Source organism: Oncorhynchus masou, chromosome 27 (assembly GCF_036934945.1).
Source record: "Oncorhynchus masou masou isolate Uvic2021 chromosome 27, UVic_Omas_1.1, whole genome shotgun sequence".
In the NCBI taxonomy this organism is placed as follows: domain Eukaryota; kingdom Metazoa; phylum Chordata; class Actinopteri; order Salmoniformes; family Salmonidae; genus Oncorhynchus; species Oncorhynchus masou.
Window position 1 is genome coordinate 22824580 of NC_088238.1, and position 15100 is coordinate 22839679.

At 46.8% G+C, this 15100-nt stretch overlaps 2 protein-coding genes across 5 annotated transcripts in view; both read right to left on the reverse strand.

The window, feature by feature from the left end:
• Positions 1 to 15100, reverse strand: part of LOC135515810 (synaptotagmin-1-like) — a 236401-nt gene that overhangs the window by 89165 nt on the left and 132136 nt on the right. The window lies entirely within an intron of this gene.
• Positions 14559 to 15100, reverse strand: part of LOC135515292 (sodium/potassium/calcium exchanger 1-like) — a 2021-nt gene continuing 1479 nt past the window's right edge. For both annotated transcript variants that reach the window (XM_064938984.1, XM_064938985.1), the window contains exon 2: positions 14559 to 15100. This exon is cut by the window's right edge. In XM_064938984.1, coding sequence (XP_064795056.1) covers positions 15047 to 15100 — 54 coding nt within the window. In that variant the 3' untranslated portion in view covers positions 14559 to 15046.

Genomic DNA, 15100 nt, shown 5'->3' on the forward strand with positions numbered 1-15100 from the left:
AAAATGAAACATGAGCCGATTGATCTTGTTTTCCCTCTCTTTTCCTATAGGAGATGAGTGACGAGGGCAAGAAAAAAGGAGCACCATGGAGACAACAGAGATGATAAAGGGGAAACACTCCCTCTTTCGACATCCTCTAGGAACATAAGATTTCCAATTGACCTTAAGCGAAGCTTGACCATTGTCACTGGGCTCCAGGAGATGATTCGATACTGATCTAGATACTTGGGCTCCGATACAGGAACGATAAGGTTTCGTTGTGATCGTTGTGATAAGGTTCAGTGTGATTCAGTTTGCTGTCTGTCTCTCTGTCTGAGCTGACGTCTGTCTGTCTGTCTGTCTGTCTGTCTGTGTGTGTGTGTGTGTGTGTGTGTGTGTGTGTGTGTGTGTGTGTGTGTGTGTGTGTGTGTGTGTGTGTGTGTGTGTGTGTGTGTGTGTGTGTGTGTGTGTGTGTGTGCGTGTGTGTGCATGTACTGTAATATTAGAACCAACACTGCAAATATGGTGGTTAAAGAAGTCTATTAGTCCAATCAGATACGTGCTATTAGATAGAATATGGTTTCTTCTTATGTAAAATGTCGCTGACATCTTGGAGAAAAGGCACTAGAGTTTCTTTCTTTCTGCCAACTCTGGAATACTGTCCTCTGCAATTACAGGTGCCATTCTCTATGTTGATTGGTGAAGGTGTAAACAAAATCAATCATGATTACTGTGAAATGGTTTAGAGGTGATTCACTCAGGGAGGAGAGAGGCTGCACCCCACTGTTAGACTGAGCTGTTGCTAAGCATTGCTCCTCTGTAGCTCCTCAATAGCTGATTGATTGAACCCATTACATGTTCAGGGGCAGGGCCCAGATGTCATTTGTTGGATTGTTTGTGATCAGGATTGAGGGTTAGAAATTACAGTAAGTTACTGTAGTTTACCCTTTTGTCAGAGTGAATTGATCAGGGGAATTATGATGCAAATGTCCTCAGTGGAAATGTACTATGGATCTTTAATAAAACACACTGAGGCTGTCAACATCACCTCAGTGTGTTCTTGACACTATTCCTCTACATAAAAATGCAACTGCAATTAAACGCTCGTGTCAAAGTCCATATTTCATGAGAAGACACAATAATATTAAACAAGGCGCAAAGCTAAAGGTGAAATGCATACATAATTGTAATTTATGTTCAATAATAATGCTATTTGTCATCTAGAGCTGTTAAAGTGCTTGAGGGCACAAATAATCAACGTTTCAAAGATAATGCACTCTCTAAGCGATGGGTAAAATAATGAAGAAGGAACAGATAGGAAAAGAAGGAATAATTAAGATACGAGTTGTACGAGAAGTTACGCTGAGAAGTTAGTGCATTGCTATGAAGACAGGGCTTCAGGCATAGTGCCTCTAAAAACTCCACCCCCATATTTGATTGTGTTTATTGTCTCAAACCATCTGCGGCTCACAACCCTTGACTGAACAAGCTGTTAGTCAGCCCAAGTGGGAGTATGGAGGAAAATCAGCCATGCTTTCAAATGGCCTTCCTGTCACAGCTAACTACTACTCCCTCTCTGAGATCACTACAACCCCAAACTGCTGCTGGGTTGAAACTGGACGGGGGAAAGCGATCAGTCACACAATACCCAGACATGTAATGGCTCCTGTCACAAAGGTAAAAGTGTCCAAAAAGCTTGCAGAATACCGATTACTAACCAGAATGCTACTTTCTGTTCAGTTAAACTATGCCCGCTGTGGAAAATTCCATTCCGACGGCTTCAGGAGTGTTATCAGGAGTGGCTTGCAAATATGCATCCAAATAGGTGTTTATTGCCAGGAGGCCAGGCCATTTAACAAACTAGGGAGGGAGGGAGGGAGGGAGGGAGGGAGGGAGGGAGGGAGAGGGAGAGAGAGAGAGAGAGATGGAGGGAGGGAGGGAGGGAGGGAGGGAGGGAGGGAGGGAGAGGGAGAGAGGGAGAGAGGGAGGGAGGGAGGGAGGGAGGGAGGGAGGGAGGGAGATGGAGGGAGGGAGGGAGGGAGGGAGGGAGGGAGGGAGGGAGGGAGGGGGGAGGGAGGGAGGGAGGGAGGGAGGGAGGGAGAGGGAGGGAGGGAGGGAGGGAGGGAGGGAGGGAGGGAGGGAGGGGGAGGGAGGGAGGGAGGGAGGGAGGGAGGGAGGGAGGGAGGGAGGGAGGGAGGGAGGGATAATCACCTCTTCCCAGCCTCATTGATATTAGATGTATTTCAACATCATTTAAAGACTGCTGAACTGGGGAAATGCTTTTGTCAATGGATTCAGAGACAAAAAGGGAAAGACAGAGGACTATTTTCAGCTGGATGGTAAAATCCAGATATTACTGTGGAGTTGGGATGCTATTGAGTCCAGAATATACCTGAATTGCTTTTGGAGCAAGTGAGGACAGTGTGTCTCACTTGGATCATACTGACACTAATTTATTGCAGTATTCATGTTTTACTACCTTCTTCAATGTGGATCAAATGGTGCATTTATACACAGTATATCACGTCATGATACACAGTAGCACAAGCACAGGAGGTATCACTCAAATCAACATCCTGTAAATTGACAGATTGAGGTCATTCACATTGCTCCTAATCAAATCCCCCTGTCTCCTGCCTTGACTGCCCACCGGACCCCGCCCATCCTGGTTGTCTGCATTCATCTCCCTCCAGATGTCTGCTGAGTCCTCTGTAAATATCCCTCCTGATTGGCCCCATAACTCATCACACAGGGATACGCTTCAGTTCGACCCTTGCCTGACCTTCCAGTGTGCAGCGGAGACAGATCCCAGACTGACCCCAGGGATACTGAAGTCAGCGCTGCTCGCTGGATGTCAGGTGCTGACACGTTGCATAAACACCAAGTGAGGAGTGGGTCTCATCTGAAGGGCAAAGATGAAAGTAAGAGTCAGAAAGATGAACGGCTAAACCTGGCCAGGGTTGTCACAGGGAGGAACCAAATAAACTGGTGTTAACAAGAAGAGAATGTGCTGCTGTACATTAGAGAAAGTGGTTTGAAACTGGATTTAACCGGATTCAGAATATTACTATGGTCAAGCTTGAACTGATCATCAGCCTGAAGTTATTCTATGGGTGTTAACGACGATCTTTGATCATTGTTATAATTATTATTATCGTTATGTTGCATTAATGCAAAGCTGGCTCCAGTTCATTTGATTAAAGAACAAAACATGGTGGTCTTGAATAACGTTCAACCCCTTCAACCCAACAATTACAATTAAAATACCTATCCCCATCTGACTCCCATTTAATGAACCTGCCTGTAAATGGACTACGCCCACGAACCCCTCCCCAAATGCTTCCAGCCATTGCGCTAATGCTACAGTAGTTAGCATTGGCACGTGAAACTACCTCGTAACTTCCTCCATAATGGAACCAGAGACATACAAATGTCATCCAGCACTTCATCTGACTCTGTGGAAGTAGATAAAGGTCCTCATTGGCATAATCCCGAAGTTTCCCTTTAAGCTGAACAAGTGTGTCATCAACAGCCAACTGACCTGGGTTTACAGTGTTCATTTAAGCGAACTGTCTCGACGACGTTTGACATTCATAGACACACAGAACACTATGGAGTTTAGATGATACTTTAAACGTGACCAGATAGTCCCTGTATCCAGCACTTTCTCTCATTTGTGTTGGACAAGGTCATCTTGGGGAGCTGAGATACACCCCAGGCCTCGTCTGGCAGGTCTGTATATTCCAGAGGAAAGGCATTTGCCATGCTTGTCATGATCCTATTTTGAATGGCTCTGTGCAGTAATAAGGTCATTTATCTTGGGCCAGGGGGAGAAGATCTATAGTTGTCATACTGGGGCGCAGAAGATAGATGTAATAGACGAAGCCTGGCTACACTTCGACCAAAATTTCTTCCCGCCTTTTCCAATCTCAACCAAATCAGGGTCATTTTGCTGTCTAAAAAAGGGTCCGAAAAAGCAGTAATGTCACATCTTATGAGTGGGAGCTGGGGTGGAATGGAACAAATGAAAATCTTCTGGTCTCTGTCTTGGTGAAACAGTATTACATGTGGTTGTGTTGTTCACTCAGGGTCTTGATATTTCACAGACACTATACAACAGCCATTACGAATGATAAGGAAGACGGACATAACGTTGTGTCCGCTCGCTCTGTTCTTCCACATTAACCGCGTCTGAAGACTCCAGCAGCGCGTTATCAGATCAAATCCCATCTGGGTTTCTTCAACCGAGACAGCATCTAATTCAATATGAGAGGATCCGGATTCAGAAAACAACGGGGCATATTTCTGTCTCTATCCTTAACCCATCCTACCACTCGATTCCATTCTTCTTCTAATAATACCATAGTGTCAAAGACAACAGAGAGCTGGTGTGTGCAGAGCTCATCATCCATTCTATTGCCATAGTAGCATAGTAGTCATTCTGCCTCCCACTGATACTCTCCCTCGATAGGGCAGATATAAATAGCGGGTCACGGGGTCAAATGCCTTGGGGTGAATGAATAGTATAGTTCAGCGGATCGACGAGAAAGACTGGAATGACTGTGTTTTCGCAGCTATAGTGGGAATCCGATTATCCTACACGGACGACGGGCGTCATGGCAACCCAGGATCTTGCATGGTGTGAATACCTTTCTTTCTCTCTCTCAATGTCCCATTACACATGTCTGAAATGTGGAGAAATCTGAGAGAAAAGTCAGCACTCAAAAATAGATGTGTGACCAATTTCCTCTTTCACTTTCATTGGTACAACAAGGACTGGTCTGCTTCTGGTTCTAGGAAGCTGATATTTCCTCATGGACTAAAAACACATATAGTAATGGGTGTATTATTCAAAGTTAAAAACAGTCATAGGAAGATATAGCCTGGTGTGTATTACTATCCCTATAGTCAAATGCCCTTGGCTGAGTCTCCTGTGTGGGTACTGCTGCCACCTTGCCAGGACCAATTGACACCTTCTGAAAAGACATAACAGGAACCACACACTGTCAGAGACATGACACCTGCTTAACACCTGTCTTAGTCCTCCAGCCATGGTCTTTTCAATTAAAATATCTTGACGCGACAGGATATTCACCTAAACAACTGTCATACAGTAAGTACAATAGAACCTGTCCTTGTCACCTTGGCATCCAGAACCTGTCCTTGTCACCTTGGGATCAATAACCTGTCCTTGTCACCTTGGGATCCAGAACCTGTCCTTGTCACCTTGGGATCCAGAACCTGTCCTTGTCACCTTGGGATCCAGAACCTGTCCTTGTCACATTGGGATCCAGAACCTGTCCTTGTCTCCTTGGGATCCAGAACCTGTCCTTGTCACCTTGGGATCCAGAACCTGTCCTTGACACCTTGGGATCAAGAACCTGTCCTTGTCACCTTGGGATCCAGAACTTGTCCTTGTCACCTTGAGATCCAGAACCTGTCCTTGTCACCTTGGGATCCAGAACCTGTCCTTGTCACCTTGGGATCCAGAACCTGTCCTTGTCACCTTGGGATCCAGAACCTGTCCTTGTCACCCTGGGATCAAGAACCTGTCCTTGTCACCTTGGGATCAAGAACCTGTCCTTGTCTCCTTGGGATCCAGAACTTGTCCTTGTCTCCTTGGGATCCAGAACCTGTCCTTGTCACCTTGGGATCCAGAACCTGTCCTTGTCACCTTGGGATCCAGAACATGTCCTTGTCACCTTGGGATCCAGAACATGTCCTTGTCACCTTGGGATCCAGTAACTGACCTTGTCACCTTGGGATCCAGAACCTGTCCTTGTCTCCTTGGGATCCAGAACCTGTCCTTGTCACCTTGGGACCCAGAACCTGTCCTTGTCTCCTTGGGATCCAGAACCTGTCCTTGTCACCTTGGGATCCAGAACCTGTCCTTGTCACCTTGGGATCCAGAACCTGTCCTTGTCACCTTGGGATCCAGAACTTGTCCTTGTCACCTTGGGATCCAGAACCTGTCCTTGTCACCTTGGGATCCAGAACTTGTCCTTGTCACCTTGGGATCCAGAACCTGTCCTTGTCACCTTGGGATCCAGAACCTGTCCTTGTCACCTTGGGATCCAGAACCTGTCCTTGTCACCTTGGGATCCAGAACCTGTCCTTGTCACCTTGGGATCCAGAACTTGTCCTTGTCACCTTGGGATCCAGAACCTGTCCTTGTCACCTTGGGATCCAGAACCTGTCCTTGTCACCTTGGGATCCAGAACCTGTCCTTGTCACCTTGGGATCCAGAACCTGTCCTTGTCACCTTGGGATCCAGAACCTGTCCTTGTCACCTTGGGATCCAGAACCTGTCCTTGTCACCTTGGGATCCAGTACCTGACCTTGTCACCTTGGGATCCAGAACCTGTCCTTGTCACCTTGGGATCCAGAACCTGTCCTTGTCACCTTGGGATCCAGAACCTGTCCTTGTCACCTTGGGATCCAGAACCTGTCCTTGTCACCTTGGGGTCCAGAACCTATCTTCCCAGGCGGAGGAGTAGCTGAGTGGGGCTAGCAGGGGACACGACTCCACTTCTCCCAGAGGATGGAGGGAGGACAGAGAGGGGGGAGGCAGCGCCGGCTCCCTGTGGCATGGCTGTGAGGAGGAGATAAATGCTGGGAGCGGTTGGAGCGCTTTCTACTAGGCAGAGACGGTGGAGAGGAGGACGGCCATCTGTGAGCAGACTGAACACACGCTGCTGTACAGCTTATCCTATTACCGCCCCTCCTGGAGGGTGGTCACTTTGTTTCCTTCCAGCCTCTTTGTTTCTATGTCCTTTCCACCTCTCCCCCCTCATTCTTTTGTTCTCTCTCTCCCTTTCAGCAAACAAAACAATGTTACTTTTAATTTAAAAGTGTCTGGGGACTTCATTAAGTGCTGTTAAAAATCTCTAATTATAAGTAGCGGCATGTGTCTGACTGAACAAGCTGTTCCATTCTACGTCCCTATCCTCTCAACAACCCTAGAAAGCTTTCATGAATTTAAAACAGACAATGTGGCGCTCCTCAGTTTTAGCTGTGCATTTAACAGAACTCTACTGAAGGCAAATGAAAACGTCCACTACAGAACGTACACACTGCTCTCCGAGTCACACACATTCCAAGGGAAACATGGTAACACCCGCAAATGGATTTAATGGCATAATATATTCTAATTGTGTACAACCATCATCAACTTCAACAGCTCATACCAAAAGCATCCCATGCACCGTTGTGGCTGGGCTGGGGAGACGTCTGGTTCGATCATTCAGTGGTGGTTTGTAGAGGGCGGTCTGACACTCCTTTAAGTACTATGTTGTGTGGCGGTGGAATGTAACAAACCCCCCCCCCCCCCCTGTCTGCTTGGTACAAGACTGAGGTCCTACAACGTACTACACACACACACACACACACACACACACACACACACACACACACACACACACACACACACACACACACACACACACACACACACACACACACACACACACACACACACACACACACACAATACGCCCACTGAAAGCAGACAACAAAATAAACATAGTGGTGCCATAATTCATACAACAGCTGGATCACATCTATACATAGGGTGCATGTACAGTTAATGGTACATCAGGGCAACAATAACGTGTAACCAGAAACAGTGGTGCACTTCGTACATAACGTCCGTATCAATACAGTGTTGTTAAAGCCAATGAGTCATTGCGGACATTCATGATTTACATCTTAAAAGCTCAGGAGCTACAGCTAAATAACCCTGTAACACTGGCAGGGTGAGTCATGTACTTAATAGAAATGCCATCCATAAATCTACATAGACTCTTATCCTCTCCCTCATCCACAATAACAGCACAATACTGCAGCTAATTGCATGTAACGTGCGACTGCTATCACTGTAGCGTTTGTGTTACACGATCTACTGATGTTTGTATAAAAACATACTGAGGAGGCTTCTTCACGCTGCACTTTTTTTGTGGCACACACACACACACACACACACACACACACACACACACACACACACACACACACACACACACACACACACACACACACACACACACACACACACACACACACACACACACACACACACACACACACACACACACACAGCAGGGGGCAGAGTTAGCATGTAGGTTTGGGTGGAGAGGTTGGATGTTGTGCTGGAAAGAGTGGGGGGAGAAGGTAGGGGTGCTGTCCTCTTTAGTGCCACTAAGGCTTCACATGGATAGCTGGATTGACGGCTGGGGGAATGGAGGGTGGAGGGAGTGGGGCCCAGAGAGTCTCACTGAGCTGGGTGGACCTGGGCCAGTCAAGGGGGGTCCAAGCAGGTCCCTAGGGTGCCATTCATCTCACAGACAAGGAGCTAAGCCTGTGTGTGTTTGTGTGTGTGTGTATGCGCGCGTGTGTGTGTGTGTGTGTGTGTGTGTGTGTGTGTGTGTGTGTGTGTGTGTGTGTGTGTGTGTGTGTGTGTGTGTGTGTGTGTGCGTGTATGCGCGTGTGTGAGCGTGTGTGTGCCTGTGTGTGTGTGCAACACCAGACAACCTCTCATACCGAGAAAAGGTTTAAGAACAATGTGAATGACATCTAATTTTGTTTCCAATTACAGAGTGATGTACCAGGGTGACCTCATAGTTATTCTGAATGGCTCGGGTGTATTGGTTTAATATATCAACCCGTGTTGCAATGATGGGTCGCAAAATGGTAGGAAGGAGTTTTTGTAAATTATTCATGTAACTCCATATATCTAATCCACAGGAGGTTGGTGGCACCTTAATTGGGGAGGACAGGCTCGTGGTAATGGCTGGAGTGGAGTAGGTGGAATGGTACCAACCACATCAAACACATGGTATCTGAGTGTTTGATGCCATTCCGTGTGCTCCGTTTCAGCCATTATTATGAGCCGTCCTCCCCTCAGCAGCCTCCTGTGACCGATTCATATTGTGTCATTGATTCTAGTCTAGAGACAGCATGTCAATTTACTGCGTCTGCTTCGCGGTTTCAAAAGATCCATAGCAAACCTCTCATATAGTGACATGTCTTATAATAAAGCCTGCCTTCTGTGAATGAACACACTGTACATTACTTTTAGTCATTGTGAATCTGGTGTGGGATCGGCCATTACAATAACAACAACAAACTCCTGAGTGATATTTAATTAAACAGGTGAAGATGGACGCCCGTCTATGACCTGTGACCTTGAGGTTATGTAACATCCATTAGCCATTCAAGGACACAGGCATCTATCCATGACTCTGAATGCGTGGGTCAGACCATTAGCAACTGATATAAAGGATCTGGAAAAATATATAAATATAAATAATATAAATCAACATAATTAAATATTAAGTGTGGGTGGCAGACGTAGTTTGCATACAGATCATTCAAGAAGAAGAACCGGACCATCATAATCCAGTATCTTATTTTTAGTGTGTGTTTGCCACTCCCTTTGCATCCTGGGTAATTCATTTCTCCTAAGGGTTTATCATATCAGGAGGTAGAGGAGTTATTTATACTGACAGCTACGGCAGAGAGACAGAGAAAGAGGCTATTATCAGCTGTGGAGTTAAAACAATACTGGCTGTTTTCCAAAGGGGTCTGGGATTGAATTTCAACTGACCAGGGTGATGTGTGTGTGTGTGTGTGTGTGTGTGTGTGTGTGTGTGTGTGTGTGTGTGTGTGTGTGTGTGTGTGTGTGTGTGTGTGTGTGTGTGTGTGTGTGTGTGTGTGTGTGTGTGTGTGTGTGTGTGTGCGTGCATACACTAATCTCTGTATTACTCAAACAGTATACTTAGAATTAACCACTTAGAGTATACTTAGAGTTAACCATAAAGAAACGGAATAGAAAAGAGGTTCACTCAGTTGTCCCACACCACCTTGAATAGGTAGGGTTTCAATGGGAATAATCCAGATATTGAACCTATTAGGGCTGCTAAGCCATAGTAAGATGAGCTCCCTCAGGTTTGTAACAAGACTTCCTGGCAGCTATGACTTTATCTTTACTCTCTGTTCACAAACAGTCTCGGGGGCGTTGGTGGCTTTCCACAACCAGAGAGGAGCTCCTTCACCACATTCGAAGGAATAGGAGAGAGAGTCTTCGCCTGAGAGTTTGATGTTATCGATGCGTTAATTCGACTTACGTTTTCAGGAACAATGTGCCCTGAAGATTTGCCAGCCTCCGTTCGGCGGAGGTGACGGAAAATGAATAATGCATTAAATGTATCTCCTGGCGTTAATCATGAAGATCGCACGTGCACCCCTCCGCACCCCTCCGCCACCCCCCTCTCGACCCTCCTCTCCCCAGCTCCAAGCAGCCTCCCAGGCAGGGAGGAGGTGGGAGAGAGAAGTCAATGTAATTCTCCATGGTCAATCCAGTTCTGCTCGTTTAATAAAAGTATTACAATGGGGCACTGAAAGTTCCCCCTGATGCCGGATTTACCTTTGATGCTGAGTTTTTTCCTTGACAGCCTTGCAAATGAGGATATTTTCCTCATTTCATTCCTCAGCCAAAACGTCAAAAGATTAGACAGAAAGACCGTGTGTGTGCATCTGTGTAGTGTGTGTGTGTGTGTGAGAGAGTGTGTGCTGCTGCATTAGAAATGCAAGGCACACCTCTAATGGGGATCTGTATCTCCAGGACCGGACCTTGTTGATGGGCTGATAAGGCCACTCAAATGGACGGCTTAGAGAAGTAATTACTCTCCATTTAACACAATCTACCCTGCTCCTGGTGGAAAAAATGTGTAACATTTCCAGATAACACCTCTGTTTCTCCCTCTAAAAACCAATACCATACATCCATGTTAAGATCTCAATCCCTCAGAACCTTTTAACACAGAACGGCACAGCTGTGATTTTAATTAAGCTGCATTTATACTGGGAGAGGACACAGGCCTGAGTGGGATTTCTGTCTGGGAGAGAACACAGGCCTGAGTGGGATTTCTGTCTGGGAGAGGACACAGGCCTGAGTGGGATTTCTGTCTGGGAGAGGACACAGGCCTGAGTGGGATTTCTGTCTGGGAGAGGACACAGGCCTGAGTGGGATTTCTGTCTGGGAGAGGACACAGGCCTGAGTGGGATTTCTGTCTGGGAGAGGACACAGGCCTGGGTTGGTTGTCTATCACCCTTGTGAATGTAAAGCAGCACTGAGGGACATGTCAAACCTCCATTATTATCTAGTGGCAAGAAGGGGCCTCAGTCAAGGTGTCCTTAATACCCCCATCTCATAGGAGGAGGGAGCAGAGAAGAGCTAAGAAAATTGACCTTGGTTTCTGGAGGAAGCTAATCAATTCAAGTGACAGTGTCAAACAGAAGGGCCTCTGTTGGGACGAATGGTCTTAAACACTCAAATGGGGCTGTTCAAAGGAGAGTATATTTAGCAGTAGTATCCCAAATATACTTTAGCGATAAGGTGATTGTAGCGGGTTTACTAACAAATGGGTTATATTAGCTATGTTGACAAGGACATTACTTTAGCTAATATGGTGACAACGATGTAGACTGTGTGTAGCGGTTATGACATGGTCTGGCTTGGAAAGGTTTTTTCGCCTGGTCACATACAGCTGATGTGTTGTTCATTGAAGTCCACAAACGAAGGGAAAAGGTGAGAGGAGGAGAGTGCATAGAGGCTAGAAGGAATACAACGTGGCTGCTATGATCAGGGGTATATTCATTCCGCCTATTCTGTTGAAAAATGTTTCTTAAACGGAAGCAAACAAACCAGGGATAAAAATACATGAATTTATCCAATAGAAACTGTCGATTGCAACTGTCGGACTAGTGACTACACCCAAGATCAGCTAGATGCAGGCAAGAGTGAGCAATTCGGTAATGAATGTGTGTCCATCTCCAATATTTTTCTCGACCTGTGTGCACCTACATTGTAAACTTTCATTCATAGGTTAGGCTGCAGCAGCCTCATGGTAGAGTGGAAATTCGAGTATCATGTAGTAGCCTAAACCCATCAATGTTACATTGAACTGGGTGAATGGAATGGAAATGACTACTACTACTACTACTACTACTATTACTATTACTACTATTGCTACTACTACTACTACTACTACTATTGCTAGTCTGAGTTATGTCTTAAGGCCGGAGAGCTGTCCCACTGTGCAGAATCAAACAGGGTTTTTTAGCCTAGGGTGGAACCTGATCACTCAGACACAGAGGGGGAGGAAACAGCTCGAGCAGCAGCAGTCAGACCACTGATTCACACAAACCCAGTAACAAGGACGACAGCTGGGATGGAACCCCCCCTTCTATCCTACCATCATCCTCTCTCTTTCTCTCTCTCTCTCGCTCTCTCCCCTTCCTTCCCTTCCTTCCCTCCCTCCCTCTCCCATCATACCCTCGCTTTCACTCCAGTTCACCTCCCTGCCCCCTCTGACTTTCTTCTGCTTTTGTGCAGCTGGCTGACATATAGTACATACACTGGCTATAGCTGCACCTGTGTGGGGGTTTACCAGTGGACTCTGGGTAGAAAGACACTACAAAGACAGAAGCTTTTAAGGCAATAGGGCCAGGATGTCACTTCTCAGCGTGCACATCTGTGTGACACGCAGGGGAAATGAACCACTGGCTGGAGTCCGGCGACTGTCTGTCTGAATCCCTGGGGCCAGTCGGTCCCCACACGGGGCGCCAAGTCCACACGGCAGCGCTGCGAGCCTGGACGTTAACACACAGGCCCAGTTCTCTGGCTTCACCCAGCTAGCTATCACAAACAAGGGCGTCCTCGGGAGAGTGAAAAATGACCCCATTCACCTCCACTGCACAGGGACAGCAGGAGGAATAGAGGGAAGGAGAGGGAAGGAGAGGGAAGGAGAGGGAAGGAGAGCAGATGGATGTCCTTGCTGGAGACCAACACAGTGACACGTGCTTGCCTGCCTCAGTTGCCCTGACCATGTTATTAACACACCACTGGAACACACTTAACTAATGCCTATTCAATTATGCTAATTCCAACATACAAATGACCCTGGTTGGCTACCCCATGTTGTCTCAATTAGGGGACATGTGTAGAAGGGGTTAAGCCCAGAGAGAGGGGTGTGGTGCTGGTAGTGTGTGATAACCAGGCCGGGGGCGAGACGTTTACCCCTCTGGGATATTGGGATGATATTCCACGGCCAGAGGAATTCCGTGCGGCTGCCATCTACAATGGTTCCATGCGCGGTCCCACCGACCATATCACCAAAGCTTACGGCGACGGATCAAAGCATCTTTCATCTATTAGGGCAAATAGAAATCATCTGTTTTCATGTAGTGTTGCCGTTTTTTCACACAGCCATGACGTCCACACGGATCCAAATGCACAGCTGTCAAATGCTTTTAACGGAAGTTAAATGATACGGCCACTGTGGCTTGCATGTGTCGTAGGAAGGTACATTGTAAAAATATGCATTCAAATCAATAAGGTGAATCGACAAAGCGATGCTCACCTTTAATAGTCACATCCTGTGTGTGTGTGTGTGTGTGTGTGTGTGTGTGTGTGTGTGTGTGTGTGTGTGTGTGTGTGTGTGTGTGTGTGTGTGTGTGTGTGTGCGTGCGTGCGTGCGTGTGTGTGAGGATCTCCTATTATCCTGGGTTGGGCTCTGGGATGACACACTAACATGTGGAAAGCATGTGGCTTACTTCTTCCTGATAGAACATCCACTGCCCAGAGAAGCTCCGTATCAAACCCATAATCTCATTGTAGCCAAACATACCAGCAGCTGAAGCCATTACCTAGTGTTTGGATGGCCTCTTGTGCAAACATATCCCAGACACGAATACAACGTTCAGGAACAAGGGATTCTCCTAATTCTCAGGATTAAAACATTAACTGACGTGGCTCCCAGTTCGTCAGACGGTCAAAACCTAATCTGTGGGGTAACGGCAAAAGCTCCAGCACTGGGCTGATACTGCCACTCTAAGAATAGATTTGCAAAATACATTTTCTTATCTTATCAAAGGTGGAATGCGTTCTGGCTTGCTATACATGACCCATTTTAGTGAAGCAGCGTCAGGTCGTTCACACACGCACACACACACTCAGTTCAGCCCACTGGCATGGGGGTAAGTGTGCACCTCTTCAGCACCTGTGTCCTGACAATCCACTGTCACCTAGCAGTCCACTGACTGGCTGTCGCTGTGTGAAGAAGGTGGTGCTGAACTCTCTCAGCCCTCTTTCTCACCTCTTTGATGTGCAGCTGAATTGATTGACCCTGTCCAGGAGAGGAGGGGTGCTGAAACTCCCAGCACTGCTGTGTCTGAGCAGGCAGTGCTGTCAGATGATATAGGTGCTGAAACCGCCAGCACTGCTGTGCCGAACCCAAAAGGAACTGTCCGGAGACAAGGGGTGCTGAATATAACTGGCTGCTGGCTACAGGGAGCTGTTTGGCCATGTTGCTTGGATGTGTTTAAATGAGCCCAGCTCTCGGCAGGCAGGCACCTTCACGCCTTGTTTGCTTTGGAGCTGTCATGTGACAGCATCATCTGCACCAGAGGGACACTGGGGCCTGAGCTGGATATGAATATGACTTGGTTCCTCGTATGAGAACATTCTGATTGACATAAAAAATAAAAATATATAATTTGCATTTTGCACAACCTATAACGTTTTAAATAGGATACAGAACCCAGGAGTAACATGATGCAAAATAAGGAGACCACCACCAAACACCAAACACCAAATGAATGCCCAATTCTCAAACTACCATTAGTTACAATCACTTCACTTATTGAAAACCACACAATCAATCTCTATTCATATCCAATTCCATTCTAAGAATAAAGTAGTGTATTTTGTGAATAAAGCTTCTGATCACTGCTTCAAGAGAGACCACCACCAATTTGACCGCAGACATCACCCTGGGCGTTTGGCGAGGTTGAGTTCTGTCCTCCATCTCCCTGCAGTAAGGATGGATAGACAATCAGAGTGGGCGTTGAGGTGGTGAGTCACGGAGGAAGGACAGAGTCCAGCAGAGTGGAAAGTAAGAGGCCCTGGCTGTCGCTCAGAGCGAAACACGTAACAGCCAGGGAGAGTAGTACACGGGTCAGAGCGCACGCACACAAACACACACAAACACACGCACACGTCTATTGTCTAAACATGCCTCTTCCGTGACACTCTCTCTGATTCACCTTCATTCTTCCTCCC